The 25,547-nt window shown below is 35.8% G+C and overlaps 1 protein-coding gene across 2 annotated transcripts in view; it reads right to left on the bottom strand.

Annotated features, from left to right (window-relative positions):
• LOC149578651 (Putative thiol-disulfide oxidoreductase DCC) overlaps positions 1-25,145 on the bottom strand; it is a 68,221-nt gene extending 43,076 nt beyond the window's left edge. For both annotated transcript variants that reach the window (XR_016356671.1, XM_089802978.1), the window contains exons 1-3: positions 24,847-25,145; positions 24,590-24,739; positions 23,968-24,135 (exon numbers count right to left, since the gene is read on the bottom strand). Coding sequence is in view for 1 of the 2 variants with exons in the window: in XM_089802978.1 (XP_089659104.1) it covers positions 23,968-24,135; positions 24,590-24,739; positions 24,847-24,925 (397 nt within the window). In the remaining variant the exon portion in view is untranslated. The remainder of the gene's footprint in view (positions 1-23,967; positions 24,136-24,589; positions 24,740-24,846) is intronic.
• Between the last annotated feature and the right edge of the window lie 402 nt (positions 25,146-25,547).

Raw genomic sequence — 25,547 nt, 5'->3', positions numbered from 1 at the left:
CCAAGTGTTGTGCCTTATGAACCATTCATTAGAAAGCCCCTTAAGCTCATCAATTGATAAGTAGGACATGATTTCCACAGCTAGTCAAATTGTGATGTGAATATCAGGATTTAACTGTGTGATTTTGAGTCAAACTCGATGACCCATGTTTCATGAGTAGTGATTCAACATGAATCCATCTCTCATGAGAATAAATGGAACACTTAGCACTCATTGGATCTAGGTGATGCTCAATTGATATTAGTAATTGATATTATACAAAATAATCTGAAAAGCTCTTGTAAATCCACTTTGATAATTAATTGTCAAGCCGAGCGGTGGAGATCGGGTTATAAAAACCCACCTCTGAAATCACTGGCCAGGGCGATAAAAGGGCAAACATGCCACAGCAAAATGATCGCGTTGTTGTCCTGATACTTCAGCTATTCAATCGAATAGTTGTTGGGACCTCAACCCACCTGAGTACTCTGATGACTGGATCGATGAACATCCCGAGCCTGACCTCAAGGTAGAGAGGGTCGTTCTATTTATTTAGAACTTGTGGGGATAAGTAAAAGGGTCCGCGGTTGGAAGGTTAAGCCTACGTTAATGCTTCTTCTCTCACCAAAGTCAGAGCTTGGCCAATTAATTGGATAAGTCTCACAAGTAAATTAGTACATATCTTGTTTTATTTAAGTTTCTTTATTTTTTTTATGCAATATATATATATATATATATAACTGAAATATTCTTTCTCTGTAAATAGATGTATCATAATTTGAATCTTTTTAGTATGATAGTTTGCAGTTTTTCTTACAATAATCTAGATCAAGGTTAAATTTCAGTATTTTCAAACATTAGAATGAATTTGAATAGATTTAGAATTTAGATTAACTTCAGTATTAGTTTAGATGTATTTTCAACAGATAATTAGAATATTAAAATTCAGCTGATTTTGTAGTTGTAAAGAATCCTGATGTTACAGGGTTCAAATAAAAGTAGAATCTTATTATTATGCATTAGTTTTGTATGATTTATTAACTAATCTAATTTAATTTAATTTAATTAAGATTAGTTAATAGTAGAAGAAGTGTAATTAATTATTAGTCAATTTGAGTAAATGGATTTTAAATGAGGGCAAATTAAAAGAAAAGAGATATTAATAAGTGGAATTAAATAATTGAATTATTAATGAGATTGATTTTACTTAAAATCAATGAGGATTATTTTAAATAAATGATTGTCCTTGAAGTGTTTTAAGGAAATTGTAAACTAATTATTTGAAAGTTGATAAGTATTATTTTTATTATTTGAATAATGGGAGACGCTTCTTGGAATTATTAGTAATATTGATTTTTAGTGAAATAATGCAAATGATTTTATCTAAAAGTCAATGGGAACTAATTCAATGATTTAAATAAGTAAATAATTATCTTATGATTATTTTATAGAATTGTTTTAAAATAATGGAAGGATAATTCTATGCTTTATTCAAAGAAATAAATGGGTTGACTTGTAGAAGAATCTTATACTCTTGAAATATACTTTTGGAAACCTCATATATGGCTTAATCATGTGATTGCAAAAGCAAACCAAAACATGTGTTTGTATCTTGTTTCTCTATGCTATATGTGTTTTAAGGTTTTGGGGTCTGTCCTAGTGTTGACCTGTCTTAGGTTGTTACCAGAGGCTCGGGGGTTATATGATTGTGATGTCATGCTGATTTGATCTCGATCTTTTTTAAAACCCAACCATGGTAATGTGATGGTGTGCTCTATGAGATGTTTGTATTCACTGTTCGTTGATGCGCATCAGTCTTCCTGTGTGAAGCTGAGATGTATGTACATGAGACACTTGACTTAACCATTTTTGAGTCATCGATCAGTTATACTTGGACTACTTTCCAGTCGCCATGATGGGACTGAAGTGTTGATTTATTCTTGATGTTGTCATGTTGTTACATGTTTTGGACTTGACCATTTTTGGAGTCTTCGACCAGTATTACTTTGAGAATACTTTTTGGTTGCTTGTTAAGAACCAATGACTATTGTGATTATCAGTGATACCTTCAATTGCCAATAGAGAACTGTTGTGGTCATGATTATCTATGGATGCTTTTCTTTTGCTCATGGAGATTTGATGCTTTTATTGTGGATTATCTTTTGGTATTTTTCCAGTCGCTTGTATAGGACTGTGGTGATTTTGAGATTTATGATTCCATGAGCTTAGGGTAAGTTATCTACTTGTAGTGTCGGGAAGTGGCTTGCAATGGGGGCCGGGGCCCTAAGTGGCTGCCAAGGTAACTCATTGTAAGTTGTTTTAATAAGTGAAAACATTTACACTAAATGGGGATTAAATGAACCTAATAAGATAATTGTATGTTCTCGCCCATGCCTCGAGTGTCAGTACAGACTAGGATGGGAGTAGAGAGAACGCTTGATTGTGACCTTGCATTCCGTAGTATGCCTCGTCAGTATGAGAGGATACTAGTGGCAGCATAGGGATCACTAGGGGGCCCAGATCTATTGAGAAACTACTAGGGTAACTCTAGCGTGATCCGTGCGATGACACTTTCCCGCTTGCATAGTAAGTTTCCTACATGTCTTTGTTGTGCCTCTGGGAGTAGATGTCGACTTGCGTGATGGAACCTTGAGTTAGTATACTTTTAGGATTCCTGGACTTAGAGAGCATTTGTGCTATGTGATTGATAGCCTGTTTGGGACTTGAGACTATCTCCTCAGCGCAGTGGGAGTGGGCCATTTAGGTTCCACGCGGTCGGGTGGTAGTGCTTTTTTCACTCTTACCATTTGAGATCCATCTGAGACACCGTGGCTGATGCATTCCTTGTTGGCATTTATCTTCATTCTGTTCTTGGATCTTATAATAGATGTTATTTACTGGTATGTTTCTTTATATTGATGATTAGCATGTGATAGATGATGTTATCTACTTTGTAGGATCATCTTATGCTTTATTCTTGCATGTTAGATTTCTTTATGCATATGTTGTAGCATGTTAGAAATCTTTATGCATATGTTGTAGTATGTCTTAGGAGTGACATTCCTACTATGTTAATACTGATGATCTCTTCGGTGACTTCGGATGTTATGCGCGGGGGATGGCAAGGGCCCACGATGGTCTAATGATGCTATTGACGGTTGGGAGGAACCATGCACTTAGATATTTATGTGTTATGATTTATGGTTATCTTTTACGATGGTTGTTATATCATTATTGATGGGTGGATGTATCATGTATGTTATTGGTTTCATTTACTTTATTGCACTAGTATCATGGATTCGATGAGGATGATGTATCTTTATTTTTACATATGTATATTATTTTAACTTTTAAGTCTTTCATACCCTGTGTCATGTACAGTGGATGATTGAGCATTCCGAATTTAATTGCCAAGAGGCATTCGGAACAAATGTGTAATACGAACATTGGACTTTCTATTTATTCTTTCATGTGGATGTGGTAGTGGTTAGACTTAGTATTAATTGAATCAAATGTGACTCAAACATCTTGGGATCCTTAAGGAATGTAACCTATAATGTATGCTTTAGTTGATTGTATATTATTGCTTCCGCTACTAGGTGTTCGATGTTATTGCTTTTGCTACTTGATATGAATGATTATCTTTCTTGTTTTAAAAAAAAAAAAATTGTTTGGCAAACTCAGCAAAGAATTTTAGGTTAATTCTTTTGGATCCCTTGGCGGGGCGTTACAACTAGCAACCTCCCAGAAGGATCTAATGGATGCCTTGAGAGTAGTGAAGGCTACATTAGAAAAGCAAATGGTAGCAAACAAGGACCTAAGGATCCTTTGGCAGCAACTTCTACGTGCCACACCCTCGAGCACGCCAAGGATGTCTTCTCACACATCCCAATAGATTTTCTTTATGTTTTTCCCCATCTTGCTTTTTATCGTCCAGAAGACAACATTACGGCAATTATGCGATTAGTATTCAAATAATTGGGTAGTATAAACAACACTCGTCCGAAAACAGTGTCAATTGCTGACAGTTGGCAAACTTAGCTAACTATCGAGCATTATTTGTATGAAGGTCAAAACTGTACATGTGTGGATTGTACGAGGATACCATGCAATGAAAAGATCTATCTTTCAGCCATATGTTGCACTATATTATTTATGCCATATTTCTGAGTTGCTCATGTTATGTTATTTATGATCTATAGTTATCCATGAATATTGAATGATTACTGTAGCACTGTATGGTACAATACATTTATAGTTGGGCAGCTAATACATTTCCTGATGAAGGACAGCTCTAATACCACTGATGAAGGTACGCTCTGATACCACTGACAAAGGGCCACACCACCCTTACCAACTCATGACAAAGAATGCAACAAGATCTCTCAAGATCCAATCCAAACCCAAGCTAGCCCAGATCCACACTCTGGTAGAAACCTCTGAGATCTCAACTTGTTCTTGCAAGCCACCAAGCAACCTCCTTGTTTCTAAACCACAGTCACTAGCTCTTCTCACAAACCTAATCCAAGATCCAAGTGTAAACTGCCTCACGTTCGGCGCTCTATCTACACACTCACAAACTCCATCACAATCCTGCTGTAAACTGCCTCACATTCGGCGCTCTGTTCACAGACTCAGGAAAACTCACTTTTCACTTCCTCCTTCTCTTTCACACCTTAAAGCCTTCCAAGCTTTCCAAGCTTCACCTTCCACAACTTTCACCTTTCCAAGCTTTCCTTCCAAAGCTTCTACTTCTCGAGCTTCTCCTTCTCAAGCTTCCACTTCCCAAGCTTCCACTTCTCAAGCTTCTCCTTGAGCTTCTCCTTCTCGAGCTTCTCTTTCTCAAGCTTGATTAGAAATGCTCATATGCCTTGCTTAAATAGGCACTTACCACCCAATACATGACTTATCCACAACCTTTTAGAATTCCTCCACAACCTTCTACAACTTCCATAACCTTCTACAATATCCACAACTTTCTACAATATTCATAACTTTCTAGAATTCTTCTCACACACCTCGATAAATGGAATGACAACCATTTATTTTTTATTTTTTTCTATTATGCCACCTATGCACCTCAAAAATAAAAATCCTTTTTTCTTTTCTTTTCTCCTTTTTTTTTAAAATTTCTCCTCTGATTTTCGTCACTTTCTCTCTCCTCCAGACTTTTTTTTTTCAATTTTTTTTTCAATAATTTTCCCATGCAAGATGCTCTTGCATCAGACTCCCCCGATAGATAGAAAAGTGTGTCCCACACTTTGACACCAAAAAAAAAAGATCTACCACCATCTTCATCTTCACCAAAGGTTTCCACCTCAACAGGGACAAGAAAACCACCATGCAAATCTTCCACATCTACATTACTCTATCAAACACCAAAATCTCAACCATTCAATTAGCATGCTCACTCCCAAGAACAAACTGAACATAATTCTTCATCAACAAACCCTCATTCACATCAACAACTAGTGAATCCACACCAATAGCAACAAACCCCACATCAATAGCCACATGTAGATTTCCATCAACACATGCCAAACTCTCAACACCAGCAACCTCATTGCTCACAACAAGATGCTCTGCAATACATAACTCACCTCCAACAACAATCAGATCATCCACGACCGAGTGCTCCACAATCTCCATGTCAGACTTAACCAATTGATCATGAAAACCAACCTCTGTCCCAACATCAACAACATTAGGAATATCTTCAGCAACAACCTCTAGTTGCTCTGTAGGTTCTGCATCAGACTTCACAAACTGATCAACAAAACCAACCTCTTCCACCTTGACCTTCTTAGCTTGATTAGCCAATCTAGCATCCAACCGAGAAATCATCTTAGAAAAATTCCTCTCCACTATATCATGGATTTTGGCAATCATCTTAGGGTCCAATCCTCTCGAAGCCATCTCCCAAGATCTTCGTAAACCCTCTGCAACAAATCCTTCCCACACTCCTTGTGACAACCAAATTGTTTGCAAGTCAGATCGCAACCTGCCACCTCGCACGAACAATCAAGAACCACATCACAAGTCTAGGACAACGGATTTGCAATCCACAAGCTCTCTACGATCATGCCTCAACAAGTTCAGTCTTCCATCTCCGCATGAATCGATCAATCTGTATGTCCTCCCAAGGTCCTAGTGCAAACTGCCTCAGCTTCGGTGATCTGTTTACACACTTAGAAACCCTCACTCTAATAAACTTCACCCAACGAAGGTCCTAGTACAAACTACGTCACACTTCAGCGATCTGCTTGTACACTCAGGAACTCCTACTTTGATAAACTTCACCCAACCAAGGTCCTAGTACAAACTGCCTCACACTTCAACGATCTGCTTGTACACTCAGGAACTCCTGCTTTGATAAACTTCACCCAACCAAGGTCCTGGTACAAACTGCCTCACACTTCGGTGATCTGCTTGTACACTCAGAAACTCCTACTTTGATACCACTTGATGAAGGACGGCTCTAATACCACTGATGAAGGTACGCTCTGATACCACTGACAAAGGGCCACACCACCCTTACCAACTCATGACAAAGAATGCAACAAGATCTCTCAAGATCCAATCCAAACCCAAGCTAGCCCAGATCCACACTCTGGTAGAAACCTCTGAGATCTCAACTTGTTCTCGCAAGCCACCAAGCAACCTCCTTGTTTCTAAACCGCAGTCACTAGCTCTTCTCACAAACCTAATCCAAGATCCAAGTGTAAACTGCCTCACGTTCGGCACTCTGTTTACACACTCACAAATCCATCACAATCCTGTTGTAAACTGCCTCACATTCGGCGCTCTGTTCACATACTCAGGAAAACTCACTCTTCACTTCCTCCTCCTCTTTCACACCTTGAAGCCTTCCAAGCTTTCCAAGTTTCACCTTCCACAACTTTCACCTTTCCAAGCTTTCCTTCCAAAGCTTCTACTTCCCGAGCTTCTCCTTCTCAAGCTTCCACTTCCCAAGCTTCCACTTCTCAAGCTTCTCCTTGAGCTTCTCCTTCTCGAGCTTCTCCTTGTCAAGCTTGATTAGAAATGCTCATATGCCTTGCTTAAATAGGCACTTACCACCCAATACATGACTTATCCACAACCTTCTAGAATTCTTCCACAACCTTCTACAACTTCCATAACCTTCTACAATATCCACAACTTTCTACAATATTCATAACTTTCTAGAATTCTTCTCACACACCTCGATAAATGGAATGACAACCATTTATTTTTATTTTTTTTCTATTATGCCACCTATGCACCTCAAAAATAAAAATCCTTTTCTCCTTTCTTTTCTCCTTTTTTTTCACTTTTTTTTTTAAAAAAAATTCTCCTCTAATTTTCGTCACTTTCTCTCTCCTCCAGACTTTTTTTTTTCAATAATTTTCCCATGCAAGATGCTCCTGCATCATTTCCTCGTGGTTTACAGACTTGTTTGATACATTTTGTAATTGAACTTTGCAAGAAAATTATTTTTTTTATAGATTTATAGTATATTTTTAAATTGTAAAGTTTTGCTGAGTTCTAACCAAATCGAAAATATTGACCTTGCTGAGTACTCTGAGTCTGAGTTTGCAAACAAGGAATTTGTAACTAACAAATATCCCTGTTGATAATAAAGGATTTAAATTATGTGCAGTAATGTGTCCAAGAGACAATGTCATTGGCAATATCTATTAGCAGTATAACCATGGTGACTTTACAGATAAGATCTCCAGTAATGGAGTGATGTAAATAAAATGGCCAAGGTCCAAAACGATGTCTCAAAATCTTTAGAAAAATCAGGTGAAATAATGTATTAGATTAATTGCATGTATGAAGAGAAAACTCTGGCATTTAGTAAATATTTTCTAAGTTAGTGTTTTTCCTTAAATAAAGGAAAGCACCTTGGCTGAGATGTCCAGAGATGACTTTTTTTTTGTGTGGTGGGGGGTGTTGAAGGGGGGATGATGATGATGTAGACAGCAATTGTGCGATCAGTAATCAAATAAAACTTTAGCTAGTAAATTGGGTAGTATAAACACCACTTGTTCGAAAACAGTGTCAGTTGCTGACAGTTGGCAAACTTAGCTAACTATCAAGCATTATTTGTATGAAGGTCAAAACATTACATGTGTGGATTGTACTGGGATACTATGCAATGAAAAGATTTATCTTTCGGCCATATGTTGCACTATATTATTTATGCCATATTTCCGAGTTGCTCATGTTATGTTATTTATGATCTATAGTTATCCATGAATATTGAATGATTACTGTAGCACTGTATGGTATAATACATTTATAGTGGAGCAGTTAACACATTTCCTTGTGGTTTTGCAATTGAACTTTGCAAGAAAATTATGTTTTTCATAAATTTATAGTATATTTTTAAGTTGTAAAGTTTTGCTGAGTTCTTACCAAATCGAAAATTTTGGCCTTGCTGAGTACTCTGAATCTGAGTTTGCAAACAATGAATTTGTAACTAACAAATATCCCTGTTGTTAACAAAGGATTTAAATTAAGTGCAGTAATGTGTCCAAGAGACTATGTCATTGGCAATATCTATTAGCTGTATAACCATGGTGACTTTACTGATAAGGTCTCCAGTAATGGAGTGATGTAAATAAAATGGCCAAGGTCCAAAATGATGTCTCAAAATCTTAAGAAAAATCAGGTGAAATAATGTATTAGATTGATTGCATGTATGAAGAGAAAACTCTCTGGCATTTAATAAATATTTTCTAAGTTAGTGTTTTTGCTTAAATAGAGGAAAGCACCTTGGCTGAGATGTCATGACTGGGGGTTACAGTCATGTAAAATGCACCTAAGACTTAAACTCAGTCTCGTGCTTTGTTACCACCATCAGATATTTCCTTAAGGCTGAACAACATGGGGCTCCCACCCTAATAGACCTATGAAACTGCAGGGATGTTCAAGTATCAAGCTTACCTATTTCAAAACTTAGTTCTGTTGTGGACAATATTGAAATGATATTTGATTGATTTCAATATTAACAAGGACGACAAAGGTTCCTTAAATAAAGAGTACAAAACAATCTGTCCATAACACAAACAATCACAATAGAAACACAAAAAACAGAAAGAAAACTTCCTAAAACCAACAAAAGGCAAAAGACATAACAGGAAGTTTCTAAATACCAAGATGACCAATATATCAATATTACAATATTATTTTAATACCTTCTCTTAATGTTCATCCTTTTAACTTCTCTACAGAAAACATGACACAATCTGCAAGTCATTTGGCCCTATAAGCATAGAAGCCTTACTCCTCTTTAGAACTCTCTATGACATATCCTCCTACTGAGACCCTCCCTGGTTGAACTTTTAATCAGTCAACCCGTTTCTATAGAACTTCCTCATATGACAAAGAACAAGAACAAGAACAAGTTGAGTACCTTTTAACCTAATGGTGGGCAGACAAACCATCCCACGCATCATCTAGAGACATGGAAACTGTAATCAACTTCAAAAAACTTTAAAACCATAATTGTGCCAAAAATTGTCAAAAGTCAAAAGAAGCTGCTATAAAATAGCACCATGATTTTGTGAAAAAATCAACAAACACTCGATGCAATGCTAAGATCACACATGATTTTACAAAAAAAAAAAAATATTAAAAACACAAATGCCATACATTTGTAGGAACAATGTCTGCCCTAAACACCAATGTGCAACCCACAAAACTCAACCAAAAACCACAATTTTTAATAAAAAATTATCAAAACATTTTGTCAAAGACTGGAAGCCACAATTTTGTGGAAAAATCGTTAAAAACCTTTGTTTTGTGGGAAAAATAGTAAAAACCCATGATTTTCAAAAATCGTTAAAAAACAAGCAAATCTACAAGAAAGAAATAGTAATTTTTGAAAAAAATCAAGCAAAACACTTTTACATCAGAAAAATCACGAATTTTGAGAAAATATGTGCAAAACTCTCCACTAGTCACAAAGCCCATTATCATTATCATGAATTTTGAGAAAAAAACTATGCAAAACCCTACACAAAGCCCATTATCGTATAGTACTGTAGCACTGCAAGAACCCATCGCATGAACAAAAAAACTTCCTTTGCACCAAAAACAAGACATGATTTTTTATTCAAAAAATCAATTGAAAACATTGCAGATCTAAAAAGAAATCTGCAGAAGCCACAATTTTTGTTCTAAAAAAGCCACCAAGTGTTGAAGATGGTAGCTGCGATAGGGATCTTTATCTCTAGAAATATGAACATTATTACCATTATTATTACGTTCAGCTAAAAAGGACACTTAAGTTTAATTTATAATATTAAATGTAAATGACATGTGTCATTCACATGCATTAAGGCATGAACATTTGAAGAGTTATAATTAATTATAGGAGTTATGGGAATCTCAAGAGACCTTCAATTATAATGTGAAGAGTCTCTCCTATTGTTATATATTCGTAGCTACCAAAGGATATTGTACACTTGAATTTTTCATTATCGATAAAGTTATATTTGTGTTGTGTGGCTGGGTTTTCCCCTTCATCCTCAAAGGTTTTTCCCAAGATATTTCTAGTGTCTTTGTTTCAATCTTTATATCTTTCTTATTACTGGTTATCTTCATTGATTTCTAGGCTCTAGTTTTAACATTGCACCAGAGCCAAGTTAATAACAACAATAAAGCTATATCTCCAATGTGTGTTGGTTCTAGTTGCTTCCATCTCAATTTTATTTGGCTATTTTGTGATTTTTTATAGAGAAGTTGTCCCTATCTCAGTTCTGGTTATATCTTTTCTTCGTATTTGTAAAGCTTCGAGGAGAATTGAAATTATCACGTCTTGATTTTATGCATATAATAATGCTTTCAATCTTTCAGTTTATTCTTTAGAGGTTTCTTTGATTGTTCATGTGATTTATTCTACTTCTTTTGAGTCGTGCCATGTCAAGGAAGTTATTGGTATTCCTTTTAATATTCAATCGACGTTTCTTCCTGTGCTATATGTATCTCTGCTTCTTGTATGTTTCCCATCAGTTTGTATTGAGGTTTCACGTGTCGTGTATATATGTTCTTTGTTTATGGTAATGTGGTAGCAGTAATTGATTATGACTTGGCATTCAGGAATTATCAACCCAAGAGTCACCTCTCTATTCACGACAATGCTCTTGTTCAGGAATTATTGACCCAAGTTTTAGTTATCATCATGTGTCTAAATGACTCGTTGTCTCTTGCTAAGGTATTTTTATTCTTCAGCGGCAGTTGGAATCATGCGGCTCGTGTAATGTGAATCGCTCATATCTGCCTTATATTTCTCATGAATAAAGGCATCGTGTCACATCTGTGACTCTTCCTATAGTATCTATATCTTTCATTCCGTACTATCAGATAAGTTTCTTACAGTATTTATAAGTTTGGACTTACGTTTTTTTTCTTTTATTGTTATCAGTTTCCATTCAGGCATTACGCATTACTTATTCTTTTATGAGTTTGATGTTCATATCACTCTTCTACGTTATTGTCGTGACTGTTCAAAATCGCTCTCCTTTTTTTTTGCGCGCCTTGGTTATTGAGAGTATTGGAATTTTGTCTTCGGTGATCATTCTTTCTTGACACGTCTTCTTCAATGCTCGCGAGGCAACATCTTCTCTTGAGCGTTATTTTCTTCCTCTTATTGTATCCATCATTTTTTATATCAATGTGTGCTGGCTTGGAAATGTCTTTGTGATTATATCCTTGTCACCGAACTAATTTGGCTGGATTCTAGTCATGTTACTTTTCTTATGTGGCATCATGTTGCTGCTGGAGCAGGAGTAGGTCCAGGAACATGTGGTGATGGCAGGAATATCAAATACCCATGGCACAATGTTGGTGTAGAGGAAATCTCTAAATTCGATCAAAACACTAGTCTTATTCCATTCAGGACTCAGGTCATTAGCATGGACCGGTTTTGTTGAATATGGGTCATGCGCGATGATGTTGAAGATGGTAGCTGCAATAGAGATCTTTATCTCTGGAAATATGAACGTTATTACCATTATTGTTACATTCAACTGAAAAGGACACTTATGTTTAATTTGTAATATTAAATGTAAATGACATGTGTCATTCACATGCATTGAGGCATGAATATTCGAAGAGTTATATTTAATTATAGGAGTTATGGGAATCTCAAGAGACCTTCGGTTATAATGTGAAGAGTCTCTCCTATTGTTATATATTTGCCTCAAACAAATGATATTGTACACTCAAACATTCCATTATCAATAAAGATACAATTTATGTTGTGTGGCTGGGTTTTTTCTCTTCATTCTCAAAGGGTTTTCCCAGGATAATTTTGGCGTTCTTTGTTTCAGTTTTCCCTCTCTCTTATTGCTGGTTATCATCATGGTTTTCTGGGCTATAGTTTTAACATGGTATGAGAGCCAGGTTGTCTCATGGTAATGATTTGTGGCGAACTTCTTTGGATATTGCAAGCTTATATTTTGTGTGTTTTATGTCCCTTATGCCAAATCTTTAATTCATATTGGGCATGGCATTTTTGACATTTTTGAGCAATGGGGTGGCTATAGCATCATCGTGGAAATTCTTTTCTCTTTCCATGCAACTTTATCTAGTGTTCTTGATCGGAACATTTGGATGTTATGTTTTGTTTTAGATTATTGTAATTTGCATGATTTTTATAGTTTTATGACAACCTCTAATCAAGCCTTGTTCTCTTCCAGCCCATATTTTCTATGGTTGTGGCTTGTTGGTTTCTCAGTGTGTGCATTCATCTTTCTTCAATATGTTTCATCGATTCTTCCAGGCAATGGAATCAATTGTGCAACCTCATCTTATTTCAGTTAGAGCAAGAAGGCAAGTCATAGTTTCAATCGGTCCTGGTAACATTTGTTTTAATTTATCTTGTAACCGTCGGGCCCTCTTTTCAGCATAAAGTATCAACAGTCTCTGGTTCTTGTAGATGTTCTTTAATTTATACGAGCCTTCTATCTTTAAGGCCTGAGCTGTTGAAGTCTTCTTATTGCTGTGCATTGTTCTATTTCCTTCTTGTTATCGAACTATATAAGCTACGGTTGAAGAGTATCACTCATTCTATATCTGTGTGTCTTGTGTGTGCTGATTTGGCACAGGGAACATGTTATGCTTTGCTGGCAGTGATTACTGTCAACTAATACCTTTGTATGTGTTGGTGGTTTGTATTTTGTTATCAACAGTTTTCATGTTCACGTTGATGTTCATTATTATGAAGGCGTAATTTCCTATCCCAAGTAACTTCATGAATTATGCTTTTTTTTTTTTAAGCTTTTGTCAGTGTCTCTTTAATATTCTTGGCACTGTGTAACTTCTTGTGTTGCTGACGGTGTTTTGCTAATAATGAACACATATGATAACAGTTGAAGTTTTTACATTGTCACTCATGATGCATTGGCATCGGTTCTCTTCACTAACGGTTCATTACTACTATTAGTTACTATTTTCTTCATGTATAGCTGTTGCAAGATACAATTCTTCATTTCTTAGAGGTGATCATTTTCTATTGAGCTACATTCATTAGCTTATGGTATATTTGTAATTCTTCAGCGTATGTACGATATTTGATATGTATTGTGATTCTTCAAAAGTGCGATTATATGCTCGGTGTAATGGGATTTTATGAGTGCCGAGACTCCGTCATTTTGTTCTATTTATTTGTATACGATCTGTGTGTGATTGTTGAGCAGACTATGTGATTCTTTATGTTTGTAATCAATTCTTTTGGAAGTGTGTGAGACAGACATTTTTGATAAGTGAAATGTTAGACTTATTGATTGACTGGTTGGAGACTTCAATCATAAGTGAGAATACTTTATTTACTTTGAGATCTAGGTAAAGGATTTCTCCTCTATTTTCTTTTAATTTCCATCTATTTTTTAAAGATTTCTTTTGGTCAAGAAGTTTAGAACTAAACGGAAGTGATTTCTCGACCTCATAGTAGAATTTATTTTTGTTAAAAGATTAATAGGATTTACTTTTTGACATCCAAAATTTCTCTATTGCAAGAAATTGTATTCTGAAGATTTCAGTAGGTAAATTTCACTCTGGTTTTTGGAAGAGGATCAACAATTTGTTGGATGGTTTAGGAAAGCTTGACCTTATACATGGCCATCATGGGTGCATATTGGACATTATCCCATGCAAGATTGTGTCAAATCGATTGCATTCTTCAGCTACAAAGTGGGACTTTGTTGTTAAATGGTATTGCTTGAGGTTACAGAGATAGGTATTGCATGGAGTTGAAGAGATAAGTATTACTGTGATGTTTATATTATATAAATGTATTGATGCTATGAGATTTACACTATCTATTGAGGCATCATTCTGAACCTCTTTGTGTATTGAGATTAGACCACAAAGAGATGAGTATTTATGGTTATATTGCTTGAAAAGAGATTATGTTTAGCATTGATAGTTGATTTTAACAATCTCTCTTGGTTGCAGGATGCAACAAGATAAGAATTATAGCTTCAAATGGAGATGCTGAGCTTTAGAGGGAGTTTTTTTCACTTCAAAAGGAAGCTTCATAATTAAGAGGGAGTGTTTATGAAATCCCCTTCACTCTCATATATGCTTGTGATGCCTATGGTATTTGTAAAATTTGAGACTTAAATGGAACTAAGTCTTGTTTTTATAATGTTCATTTTTATTCTTGGGTAAATAAATGAGATTGTAAGATCGGCTATGGTAACTCTTTCACTATGCAATAGTGAACATCATCATGTTGAGAGAGGCAATGATATCATCATGTTGAGAGATTTTGTGATGGGAGTTGGATGTCATGTTGAGAGATTCCATGACAGTTCACGTTGAGAGAGTATGTGATTAAAGGCTTAGCTGTGAGTCTTACAAATCTTTTCATGTTGAGTGATTCCATGAATATAAGTAATTGTTACAGAGTTTCATGTTGAGTGATTCCATGAATATGATTGATTGTTATAGGTTTTTATGAATCTTATAGGATATATGGGATGAGATTTTATTATTAACATTTTGATTGCAGTCTTGTGTGATTGTTCAACTAAAGATCTCTCTCTGGCTAAGAGGGAGTGTTGAAGATGGTAGTTGCGATAGAGAACTTTATCTCTGAAAATATGAACATTATTATCATTATTGTTACATTCAGCTGAAAAGGACACTTATGTTTAATTTGTAATATTAAATGTAAATGACATGTGTCATTCACATGCATTGAGGCATGAATATTCGAAAAGTTATAATTAATCATAGGAGTTATGGGAATCTCAATAGACCTTCACTTATAATGTGAAGAGTCTCTCCTATTGTTATATATTTGCATCAAGCAAATGATATTGTACACAAAAACATTTCATTATCAATAAAGATACAATTTATGTTGTGTGGTTGGGTTTTTTCCCTTCATTCTCGAAGGGTTTTCCCAGGATATTTTTGGTGTTCTTTGTTTCAGTTTTCCCTCTTTCTTATTGCTGGTTATCATCATGGTTTTCTGAGCTCTAGTTTTAACAGATGAGACTAGCTCTACTTCAAATATAACACTCAAAGGGAGCTTATGATTTTTTGAGGGAGGTTTCTTTAGCTATCTTCTTATGATACTCAAAGTTATATTTGTTTTTTGTTGAGAGGATGTTTCAATCATTGAATGCATGTTATTAATATGATTGTTTATTTGTAAGTTATTGGTATTGTAGAATTTGAGATTCTTCCTACAAAAGAGTTTCAGATGTGATTGCATTCTTCAGCTACAAAGTGGGACTTTGTTGTGAGATAGTATTGCATGAGGTTGCAGAGATAAGTATTGCATGGAATTGAAGAGATAAGTATTATTGTGATGTTGATATTATATTTTTATAATAGTATGAGATTTATATTAGCTTTAATAGGCATTATTCTGAATCTCCTTTTGTATGTGTGTTTATTGAGATTAGACCACAAAAGATGAGTATTTATGGTTATATTTCTGAAAGAGATTATTTTTAGCATTGATAGTTGATTTTAATCTCTCTTGCTTCAAGATAAGGATTATAGCTCCAGAGGGAGATGTTGAGCTTTAGAGGGAGATGTTGAGCTTCAAAGGGAGGCTTCATTATTAAGAGGGAGTGCTTATGGAATTCCCTTCATTGTTATATATGCTTGTGATGCTTATGGTATTTGTAAAATTGACTTAAATGGAACTAAGTGTTATTTTGTTATTCATATTTCTATTCTTGTGTGAATAAATGAGATTGTAGAATCAGCTATAAATGAGATTGTAAGATCAGCTATGATAACTCTTTCACTATGCGATAGTAAACATCATGTTGAGAGAATCCATGATGTCATCATGGTGAGAGATTTCGTGATGAGAGTTGGATGTTATGTTGAGAAATTCCATGACAGTTCACGTTGAGAGAGTCCGTGAATAAAAGGCTTAGCTGTGAGTCTTGCAAATCTTTTCATGTTGAGTGATTCCATTAATATTAGTAATTGTTACAAGGTTTCATGTTGAGCGATTCCATGAATGTGATTAATTGTTACAGGGTTTCATGTTGAGCAATTCCATGAAGGTGATTGATTGTTATAGGTTTTCATGAATCTTATAGGATATATGGGATGAGATTTCATCATTAACATTTTGGTTGCAGTCTTGTGTGATTGTTTAGTTAAAGATCTCTCTTTGGCTAAGAGGGAGTGTTGAAGATGGTAGCTGCAATAGAGATCTTTATTTATAGAAATATGAATGTTATTACCATTATTATTACGTTCAACTGAAAAGGACACTTAAGTTTAATTTGTAATATTAAATGTAAATGACATCTATTATTCACATGCATTGAGGTGTGAATATTTGAAGAGTTATAATTAATTATAGGAGTTATGGGAATCTTAAGAGACCTTCGGTTATAATGTGAAGAGTCTCTCCTATTGTTATATATTCGTAGCTACCAAAGGATATTGTACAATTGAACTTTTCATTATCAATAAAGATATATTTGTGTTGTGTGGCTGGGTTTTTCCCTTCATTCTCGAAGGGTTTTCCCAAGATATTTCTAGTGTCTTTGTTTCAGTCTTTATATCTTTCTTATTGCTGGTTATCTTCATTGATTTTTGGGCTCTAGTTTAACTCCAAGAAACCACAAATTTGTGTGGAAAAATTTGTCATACAGAAAAACCCTTCATTTATATTTATAAAAACTTGAATTCAAAAAAGACTTTGATTTTATGAAAAAATATGTAAAATCTTCTAAGAATTTCAAACGAATTTGAAGCATATCTCATAAATTTTCATTAAAATCGTTTAAATCTTTTAGAAAAAAAATTCACAGTATGACTTCACGAATTTTGAGTATTTGCCAAAAACAAACCTGTGGACTCTCATACCATGAAATGATAATTGATTGAAATGCAATATTAACCAAAAATAAATAAAGACTCGCTAAATAAAGAATACAAAATGATGATCTTTTCATAACAGAAAGGATCAAGAATAGAAACACGAAAGACAAAAAAGAAACTTCTTAAAACTAACTAAACAGGAAAGACAGAAGGAAGCTTCTAAATACTAAGATGACTATTGTATCAATATAACAATATTATTTTAATAAACACTCGGCTATTTTGTAGGATTTCTGCAAAAAGAATTAAGACAATTTTTTAAAAGTAGACATATTAAGGTAGTTAATGCTTTGTTCTCAACTATGGTGTTGCTTGGTATACACCAAGGATTGAATTTATGTACAGCAAGCAAGATGGTTAAAAATCAAGAATTGCTGAACTTTTTCAACAAATATTTAGTAATTTGACTATCCAATTATGGAACAAATCCTAGTTATTTTAAAATGGAGATAATTATCAACAAACATAATCGAATCTTTTAGTTCGTAAAAATTTCTCTGGATGCCTAAGAGTTTTGTTGTGAGGTTCTCACACCATCGCCCCAAATTCTTTGGGGACCCCCATTTTTTATCGCCTCGGCAAATTTTTGGGTTGTCCAAAAAAATTTTGAATTTTGAAAATTTCACACCTTGGCACCTTTGGGCCAAATGTGGGAGAGGCTTAGCTTATTTTCACCCGGTTTCAACTTGATTTTCCAGAGCCACCAATTTCATCCTTAGGCCGGAGAAAATTTTAAAGAACAATATTTGGCAGGATAAAATTGTAAATTTGTGCTTAGACGTTTTCTTTTGAAAATCCAGATATAATGGTGAAAATTTGAACAATCTTTCAAAAGGAAAATTTTGTTAGACTTGAGTTTTGGAAAATCTCAAATTTTGCTTTGGTGAAAATTTTAATTTTGTAAAAATGGGGCTAAATTCCAAAAATCGATTTTTGACTCTAGAGGCAATTTTATTTTTTATCAAAAAAATTTAAATGGCATAGCAAAATCGATTTGGAGAGAATTGCAAAAATTTGGCTTTAATAGATTAAAATTGCCTTGAAAACTTTTGCCTTTAAAGAAGTTGGTAATTTAATATTGAAAAATGGCTTTTGGTTGGCCAAAATCCAATTTTAATGACGTATTAATTATTAAATCTTCATTAAATGGAAATATTTAACATCTCCAAGGCACCATTTAATTTCTTTTTGCAATTTGGAGCTAAGTGGCAATTTAAAAGTGCAATTTTCCTTTAGGCAAAATTAAATTTAAGCTAAGTATTTAATTGTGGGCCTTGACTTGGATTTTATTTTTATTTTTCTCTCCTCCAAGACCACGTCAGCTGACTTAGAGGGAGTGAGAAGTTGGGTATAAGAGAAGGCCTTTCTCCCACTCCTTCCTCACTTTTCATTTTTCCTCTCCATTGCTTTGGCAAATTTCATTGAGGAGCAGATTTTAGGTGTTTGACAATTTAGTTTCAAGGCAGATTTCCTCCACTCCTTGGAGATTTTTCTCTTGGGACAGAATTCTCATTGTTAGAAGACTTTGCAAAGGGCAGATTTCCTCCATTGTTTGGCGATTTCTGCTAGGGCAGATCTGATTTGTGTGCCATGGGCAATTTATGTGAAGGCCTGATTTTCTCCATTTAGGACTGCACTTTAAAAAATCAGACTTAGGCGATTTTTGTTGGGAGAAAGGATACATGAGAAAGTCTGATTTTTGCTTTGTGGACAAGTGGTGGATAGCTTTAGATGTTTAAATTTCTGATTTGCAAAGGATTTGAAGTTCTTGAGGTCTAGTCCTAATTCCGAAAAGTCGTCGTACGATTATTGGTTAAGGTGAATTTTCATCATTTAGAGTTGCAAGCAGTCCTTCAGCTGACATCCTTCTTTCGTTCTAGTCTAAGGATTTCTTCCCTTGGTTCTACTTGCCTTCTGGTCCACCACTCTACCATCCCGTTATAGGGCGACGATTATGGATGATGTTAGTGCAAGTAAGAATCCAAGCGGACAAACACTAAGAAAGGCAAAGAGGATATGATGCCCAAAACACCCTTCTTCTCGAAAATGAAGAGAATAACTGACACCAATATTGGTACAGTAGACATGATACGGATGAAGGAAAGACTAAAGTAAGGACAATCCCCCTTGGCAAAGAGGATATACAAAAGTGGAATTTTACATGCGGCAGCTTTCCCTCCTACATTGCCGTGTCCGGAATTGATTATGGAATGTGCATTCAGATTTGATCTAAACAATAAATCCATCATTTTTGATGAAGGGAAAAGAGTGTTGGCCAACATCGGCAAACAAGCAATTGAAGAAACATTCAACATTCCTTAGTACAAAGGCATGACGGTTGTGATGACGGATCAAGCAACCAAATCATTTCAAGATAACCAAGAGGCCTATTTCACACATCTAAAGAAGAATTGGATTCACGAAGGAAAGAAAGGTGTTAGCAGATCATCAAGGTTCACAATGGCAAATTTCAAACTAGAATATGGTAATCTCGTTGTTCTTCTCACCCGGATCATGGGCCTAGCTCAAGGGATGCAATTTGAAAACTGGATGTACTTCTTCATTGATGAGATTGAAAAGGGGAAAAGAAGATTTGATTTGGCTAAGATCATAGGCAAGAACTTAGAATTGCAACTCAGAACCATACAAAACCAAAGGCAATTCTACATGGGCTCCTATCTGTTCTACCTAATTGCTAGATTGTACAAGAGTCCGAGACTAAAAGCCTTAGAAGAAGTTGGTAGTGGGCCGGGGCAATATTTGATACATGAATGCTATCTGCAGCTCCATTTGCATAACAACAAGGATTACAAAATATTTTGTGATGTCTTCGCCATGAAGACAGTAAGGGTATTACAAGGGACACCTGCTAAGAGACTTTCACCGAAAGCAGAAGCAAGAATTAAGAAGTATGGAAGTTGGTTCATCCAATTTCCTCAATTTACATACATTAGAGTGGCAAGAAGTATAGTTTGTCCCAAGAAGCTTCCAAGATACCCACCCGACAAGGTAGTTTTAATGGAATTGGCTAGGCAACTTGAGCACTATGATAGAATGATGAGAAATGAAGGGAAAACAGGCATTACATTCTCAATCATAATTGGCAATGATAGTTGCCCAAATTGGGCCTCCTTTGAAGCTGCGGAGAAGGAATTGGAATGGTATCATCTAGGATGGTACAAAGCAAGGCAAAGATTTCATCCTAATGGTTTTATCAAGGTATCTCATGGAAATGAATTCAAGTATGTTCCCACCATAGAAGACTTTTGGGCCAATGCCAAAGATGACTTTCATGTGAGAAAGCTAGCTTTCTCAAGGCTGTCGGTGAACATGATGAGAGCTATCAAATGGAGAGGTCTTGATATTCCGAATCAACTAGAGGATGATGGAAATGTGCTTAGAGAAGACTATGATACAGTAGAAGGAACAAAATTGAATCCAGTGGATTGGGATGACCATCAAGATCCTTCCTTGGAGGCAGTTACAAGGGTAGTAGATTTACATACTAAGTCGTGGTATAATGAAAGACTAAGGAAGCTACAAAGGCAAAGGATTCCCCTTACCTATGAGATGATGATGCCAAAGGAAAGAAAAGCAGAATCAGTCGGACAAAGGAATGAAGGAAGTAGCCAGTAACAGGAAATGGTTAGAAATGGCAAGAAGAAAGTTTTGGAGGCTAGAAGCCAAGAGAGAGTATAATTGAGGCTAGAAGCCAAGAGGTCAATTCAAGTGATAAAGGGGCCGCAGTGGAGGTGAGCTTTGATTCAGAATCAAGTGGCTATAGTGAGAGCACCGAGTACTCCCCTCTCTCAGAGAACCAACAAGGAAATGATATGGCAGAAACTAGTAGAGAAGAAGATGGGCCAATCGACATTGAGGCAACAAGCCATGCACCCGAGGCCGTTGGTGATGCTTTGTTAGTCAAACCGAATCCAGAGTTGGGGAGATGCACTGCACCAAAATGGTTAAGGCAAATGCTTATGCCAAGAGGCGAGGTGGTAACTGCCCATATAGTTGAGGACATCCAAGGGTTAATGGAAAAGGGTGATAGCGAGAACCAAAAACAAATGGCAAAAATGGTGGCAAGGGTAATCAGGAGCAACAGTGATGGTCACCAAAAGGTTCAGATTGCTATTCCAACAGTCAACAAAGCAGAAGATGAGATTGTGACCTAGGAATATGAGATAGTGGAACATAACTTGGGAAGGAATACTAATGATATGGAGTATGAGGAGGTCCAGGAAGGTATAGCATCAATTAGAGAAAGGTTGAGGAAGGCAAATGAAAGAATAGTAAAGTTGGAGGCCGAGAACAAATATTGGAGAGATTGCCAGCCCATCCAACAGTTGCACCAGGCAGCCCTTCCTCAAGATAGCGGGAGCAATTCAGAAGAGATATCAGCTCAGCTACATGAAGTCAGGGATTGGATCCATGATACAATCCAAGATGGGCGAAATTTCTTACCATCATCTCAACATTCCAGTCATTAGTGGTTGTTCGAGACAGATTCAAATTATTTGAAGAGGAGTGGAAAGATTTCCTTCCCATCAAAGATTTGGCTATTCCTAGGCTACAGGCATTCATTGGGCTACCAGAGGCATATTTGCAGAGGGCCAGGTTGGTTGATGAGAGAGGGTTGAGTATAGTTGAATCTTGGTTTGTAGCATTGACTACCACATTTAGATCACTTAATGAAATACATAATGAGATTGAACGGCATAGCCCAAGTGTTGACAATTCTATTTCAACCATGATGAGCGACGTTGGGGTGGCACTTGATTTTGAGGACATCAGAGAGAGGATGTCAACGAGACAAATTTTGGATCGAAGTTGGATGAGTTAGGAAAGGTTGCTATCAAGAAAAAGCATTTGGGCACCCTTTCCTCTCCCAGTGCTTTTATTGGATTTGGAAAGTAATATGAGAAGGATCACGAAAAGATAATACAAGCAGCGAGCAGCATGGTGAAGTCAACGGAACTCAGGACAAAGCACACACCTTGTCCTCCTATGGAAGAAGTTAATGAAAGGCTAGCTAAGTTCATTGCCTTAACTAAGAAAATGAAAGAAAAGGGAAGAGTTATATTAGAAGATCATTTGATGTAAGCCCAAGTGGCAAATTTCTCTTTCTTCTAGAATAGAACAAGTGTCTATTTATGATTGGCCACCATTTTGGTGCCTTCTCATTGGTTGCCACTTTTTGCACTTTTTCATTTGTCTATTGACGAGGTGGCAACTTCTCATTGGCCAATGGGGTGGCAACCCTAATTAAGGTTTTGAGGATCCAATCTGGATCGTTGATCTTGTTTTGATCTCCACCGTGCATTGTATTTTTGGCCCCTATAAAAGGCCATTTGCTCTCATTTGTAAAGTGTTGGAGAGATTGTTGTGAAGATAATACCAAAATTGCTCTCTTTTTCATTGTTGTGGCTTGCATGGTGATTAAGAACATTGGGTGTTATTGCATGTTTTCTACTTCCACATAGTTAGATTTCCTTTCAAGTTGTTGAAGTAAATTTCATTTCAAATTGTTTAAGTGAAATTAAAGTAGATGGATAGTTGCATGGTAGCATTAGTAGATGTTTGATAGGGATCAATACTAGACCACTAGCATCCTAGTGGCTGGTTGGGAAGCGTTGTGTGGTAAACTAGTTTATTATTCCTTTGAATCATTGCACCTGTGGAAGTGAGGCCACTGGTCAGCTCTCATTAGGTTCGGTCCCCGTCCATTTGCTAACCTTCCATTTGTAGGAGTAGGAGTAGAATAGTGAGTAGTTGGATAGTCGAAGCTTAGAGAAGGAAGTTAGAGAAGTCAAGTAACAGAACACACCCATTCAACCTCCACCACCATCGCTTTTCCATCAACATCATCATTGGCAAACACTTCCTACATCATCACCACCATCAACATTATCTGCCACTTGCATATTTCACAAACTCATCATCATCTCCATCATCCCACCAAAGTAAAAGTCATCCTCAAATAAATAGCGTAAGGTCACCTACATGATTACCAGCGAATCACATCAATAAAACTAAGCGAGTATCCACAAGAGTAAGGAACATTGGAGTTATTCTCATATCCCCTGAGCAATAGCTTTTCAAGAGAGGAATTGTATGTTTGTTACTCCGTATCAGATGTTCAATTACTAATATGTTCTGTAAGTGATACAAAACTCGCATCAACAAGTTTCTTCCATTTTGATTCGTTAGTATTACAAATCATTACAGAAAACCAAAAGACTGAAATACTAAGAAGTGAAATAACTTATAATATGCTTACGAAACCATAAATTGAAATCATAGTCCAATATCTATATGAATAGAGCTTGTCTGAGCACTGGAACATCTTTCATGAATTGTGTACTTACATTGTAGTACTGGACCTAATGCAAGCATTGATATTATAGCATCCCTAACCTTGTCTTTCTCTACATGAACCCTTGGATGTACTGGACCTAATGCAAGCAATCCTTCGAATGGACCTTTTTGAATTTTCGCATGTTATTTCGTTTCTCATAATCTCTAATATAGGGGAAAGACACATCTATGTAGGTGAATAAATGAAACAACAGTGCACTGCCCTTAATTGGAACCAATAAAACAATGATGGGGATGTTTAGCCAGTGCACATACCTGTTGATGCCTGATGGCATAAACCAGGTCCCTCTACAAACAAAAATCGCCGCAAGACATCTTTCTGATCCAGTCCGCAAGCTATCAAGTATGGCTCTGCAGCCTTGGATTGAACAGCACAGAACCGTATCTTCTTGTACTTGTCTACTTTAATCACCCACTGCAGTCCTATGTGCTCCATCCAAAATGCAATCCACCAGGCGTTAGAAGCTTTAACTGTACACAAACCTCCACCTTCACATCCCATTTCCCTTCTATATCATATTAGCTTAACACTTGGACAACATAGCATTATATCCTAACACCCTCTTTTTCCTCCCAACCCAAAACCAAAAATCAGATACCAAAGGGAAAAAAATAAATATCAAATTGGCCATGACCATAAACAATCTTTTTCATTTGTTGTCGTCCTCGTACTTTTGACAATATCAAAAGATGTTATTTGTTGATAATTTTATATTTCCACGGCGCAATTGAAATCACAGAGAAGGCAGGCTATAAAACTTAAAATGTTTTTCTCAAGTTTTTTATTTAACTATTTGTTGAACTAATGCGTACAATTTATAATGTGAACAAGGAGAGCAAACGAATCAAGATGGGTTTAGCAGGAAAGTTGTGTTACCTCTGTTGCAAAGATGGCAAACTCCATCATAAATCACCACGCGAGGTTGCAACACAAAGGGAGCCGATGCTCTAGTTGGTGTCGCAAATTTAACATTATATACAGAAAATCCTCGACTAGCTGAACAGGTGCTTGAAATACCAGTGTAACCTACAAACGCAATATATAAAAACAATAAAGAACTGCGATCGAGACTTGAAGCTGTAAGAAAAGAACAGCATTTTAGATTGAAATTCAAACAAATAATGTATGATTACTTTGGTGGTTATTCATATAAAATCTCCCTCCGTTGAATAGCGATTGCTTTAAATTCCCCCTCGTCCTCACTAACTGCATTTTGTTTTTGGGAACGAATAACGCTCTGTATTAGTTATGGAACTTTAACCCATATGTTCGTCTCAATTAATTCATTCCAAATTTCATAACAACGCACTCTCCGTTGAGCTTGTTCAGCCTTACTAATTTCCCAAACAGAATTTCAGGAAGCCCCTGTACTGTTTTGGTCGTAACGGGAATACACATTTAGGCTTTTCTTGGAATATTTTATACAATGTTCTCACTGGTTTTCCAAACTTTTGTATTATTTTGTAGAGAAATTTTGTTTCAATCAATATAATTATATTTTTTATAAAGTGTGTTATATACAAATTTATTTATTTTTTATTTATATTAAATATTAAATGTATAGTTAGCCATTTGAATCAATTTTATATCTTAGAGATTTATTTTTTAATTCAAGTTAAAAAGTGTTTTATTAGGCAAGAGAGATGAATTGTCATGTGTCTAGTTTGCTAAGGACATAGTCATTCTTATTGAGATTAAAGAAAATAATGTAAACTATCTTATGAATAAGCTTAATCTTTCTTTGTGAAGCACATGAAGTTAGAATATCTAAAGTTGAGACTAATATGCTTATTTGTAATAGAGATCCTCTTAATTAATTCAAGAAAGTTAAATT

This window comes from Cupressus sempervirens, chromosome 1 (assembly GCF_028749045.1).
Source record: "Cupressus sempervirens isolate cs-2001-9-10 chromosome 1, ASM2874904v1, whole genome shotgun sequence".
In the NCBI taxonomy this organism is placed as follows: domain Eukaryota; kingdom Viridiplantae; phylum Streptophyta; class Pinopsida; order Cupressales; family Cupressaceae; genus Cupressus; species Cupressus sempervirens.
This window is presented reverse-complemented; position numbering and strand designations above follow the sequence as displayed.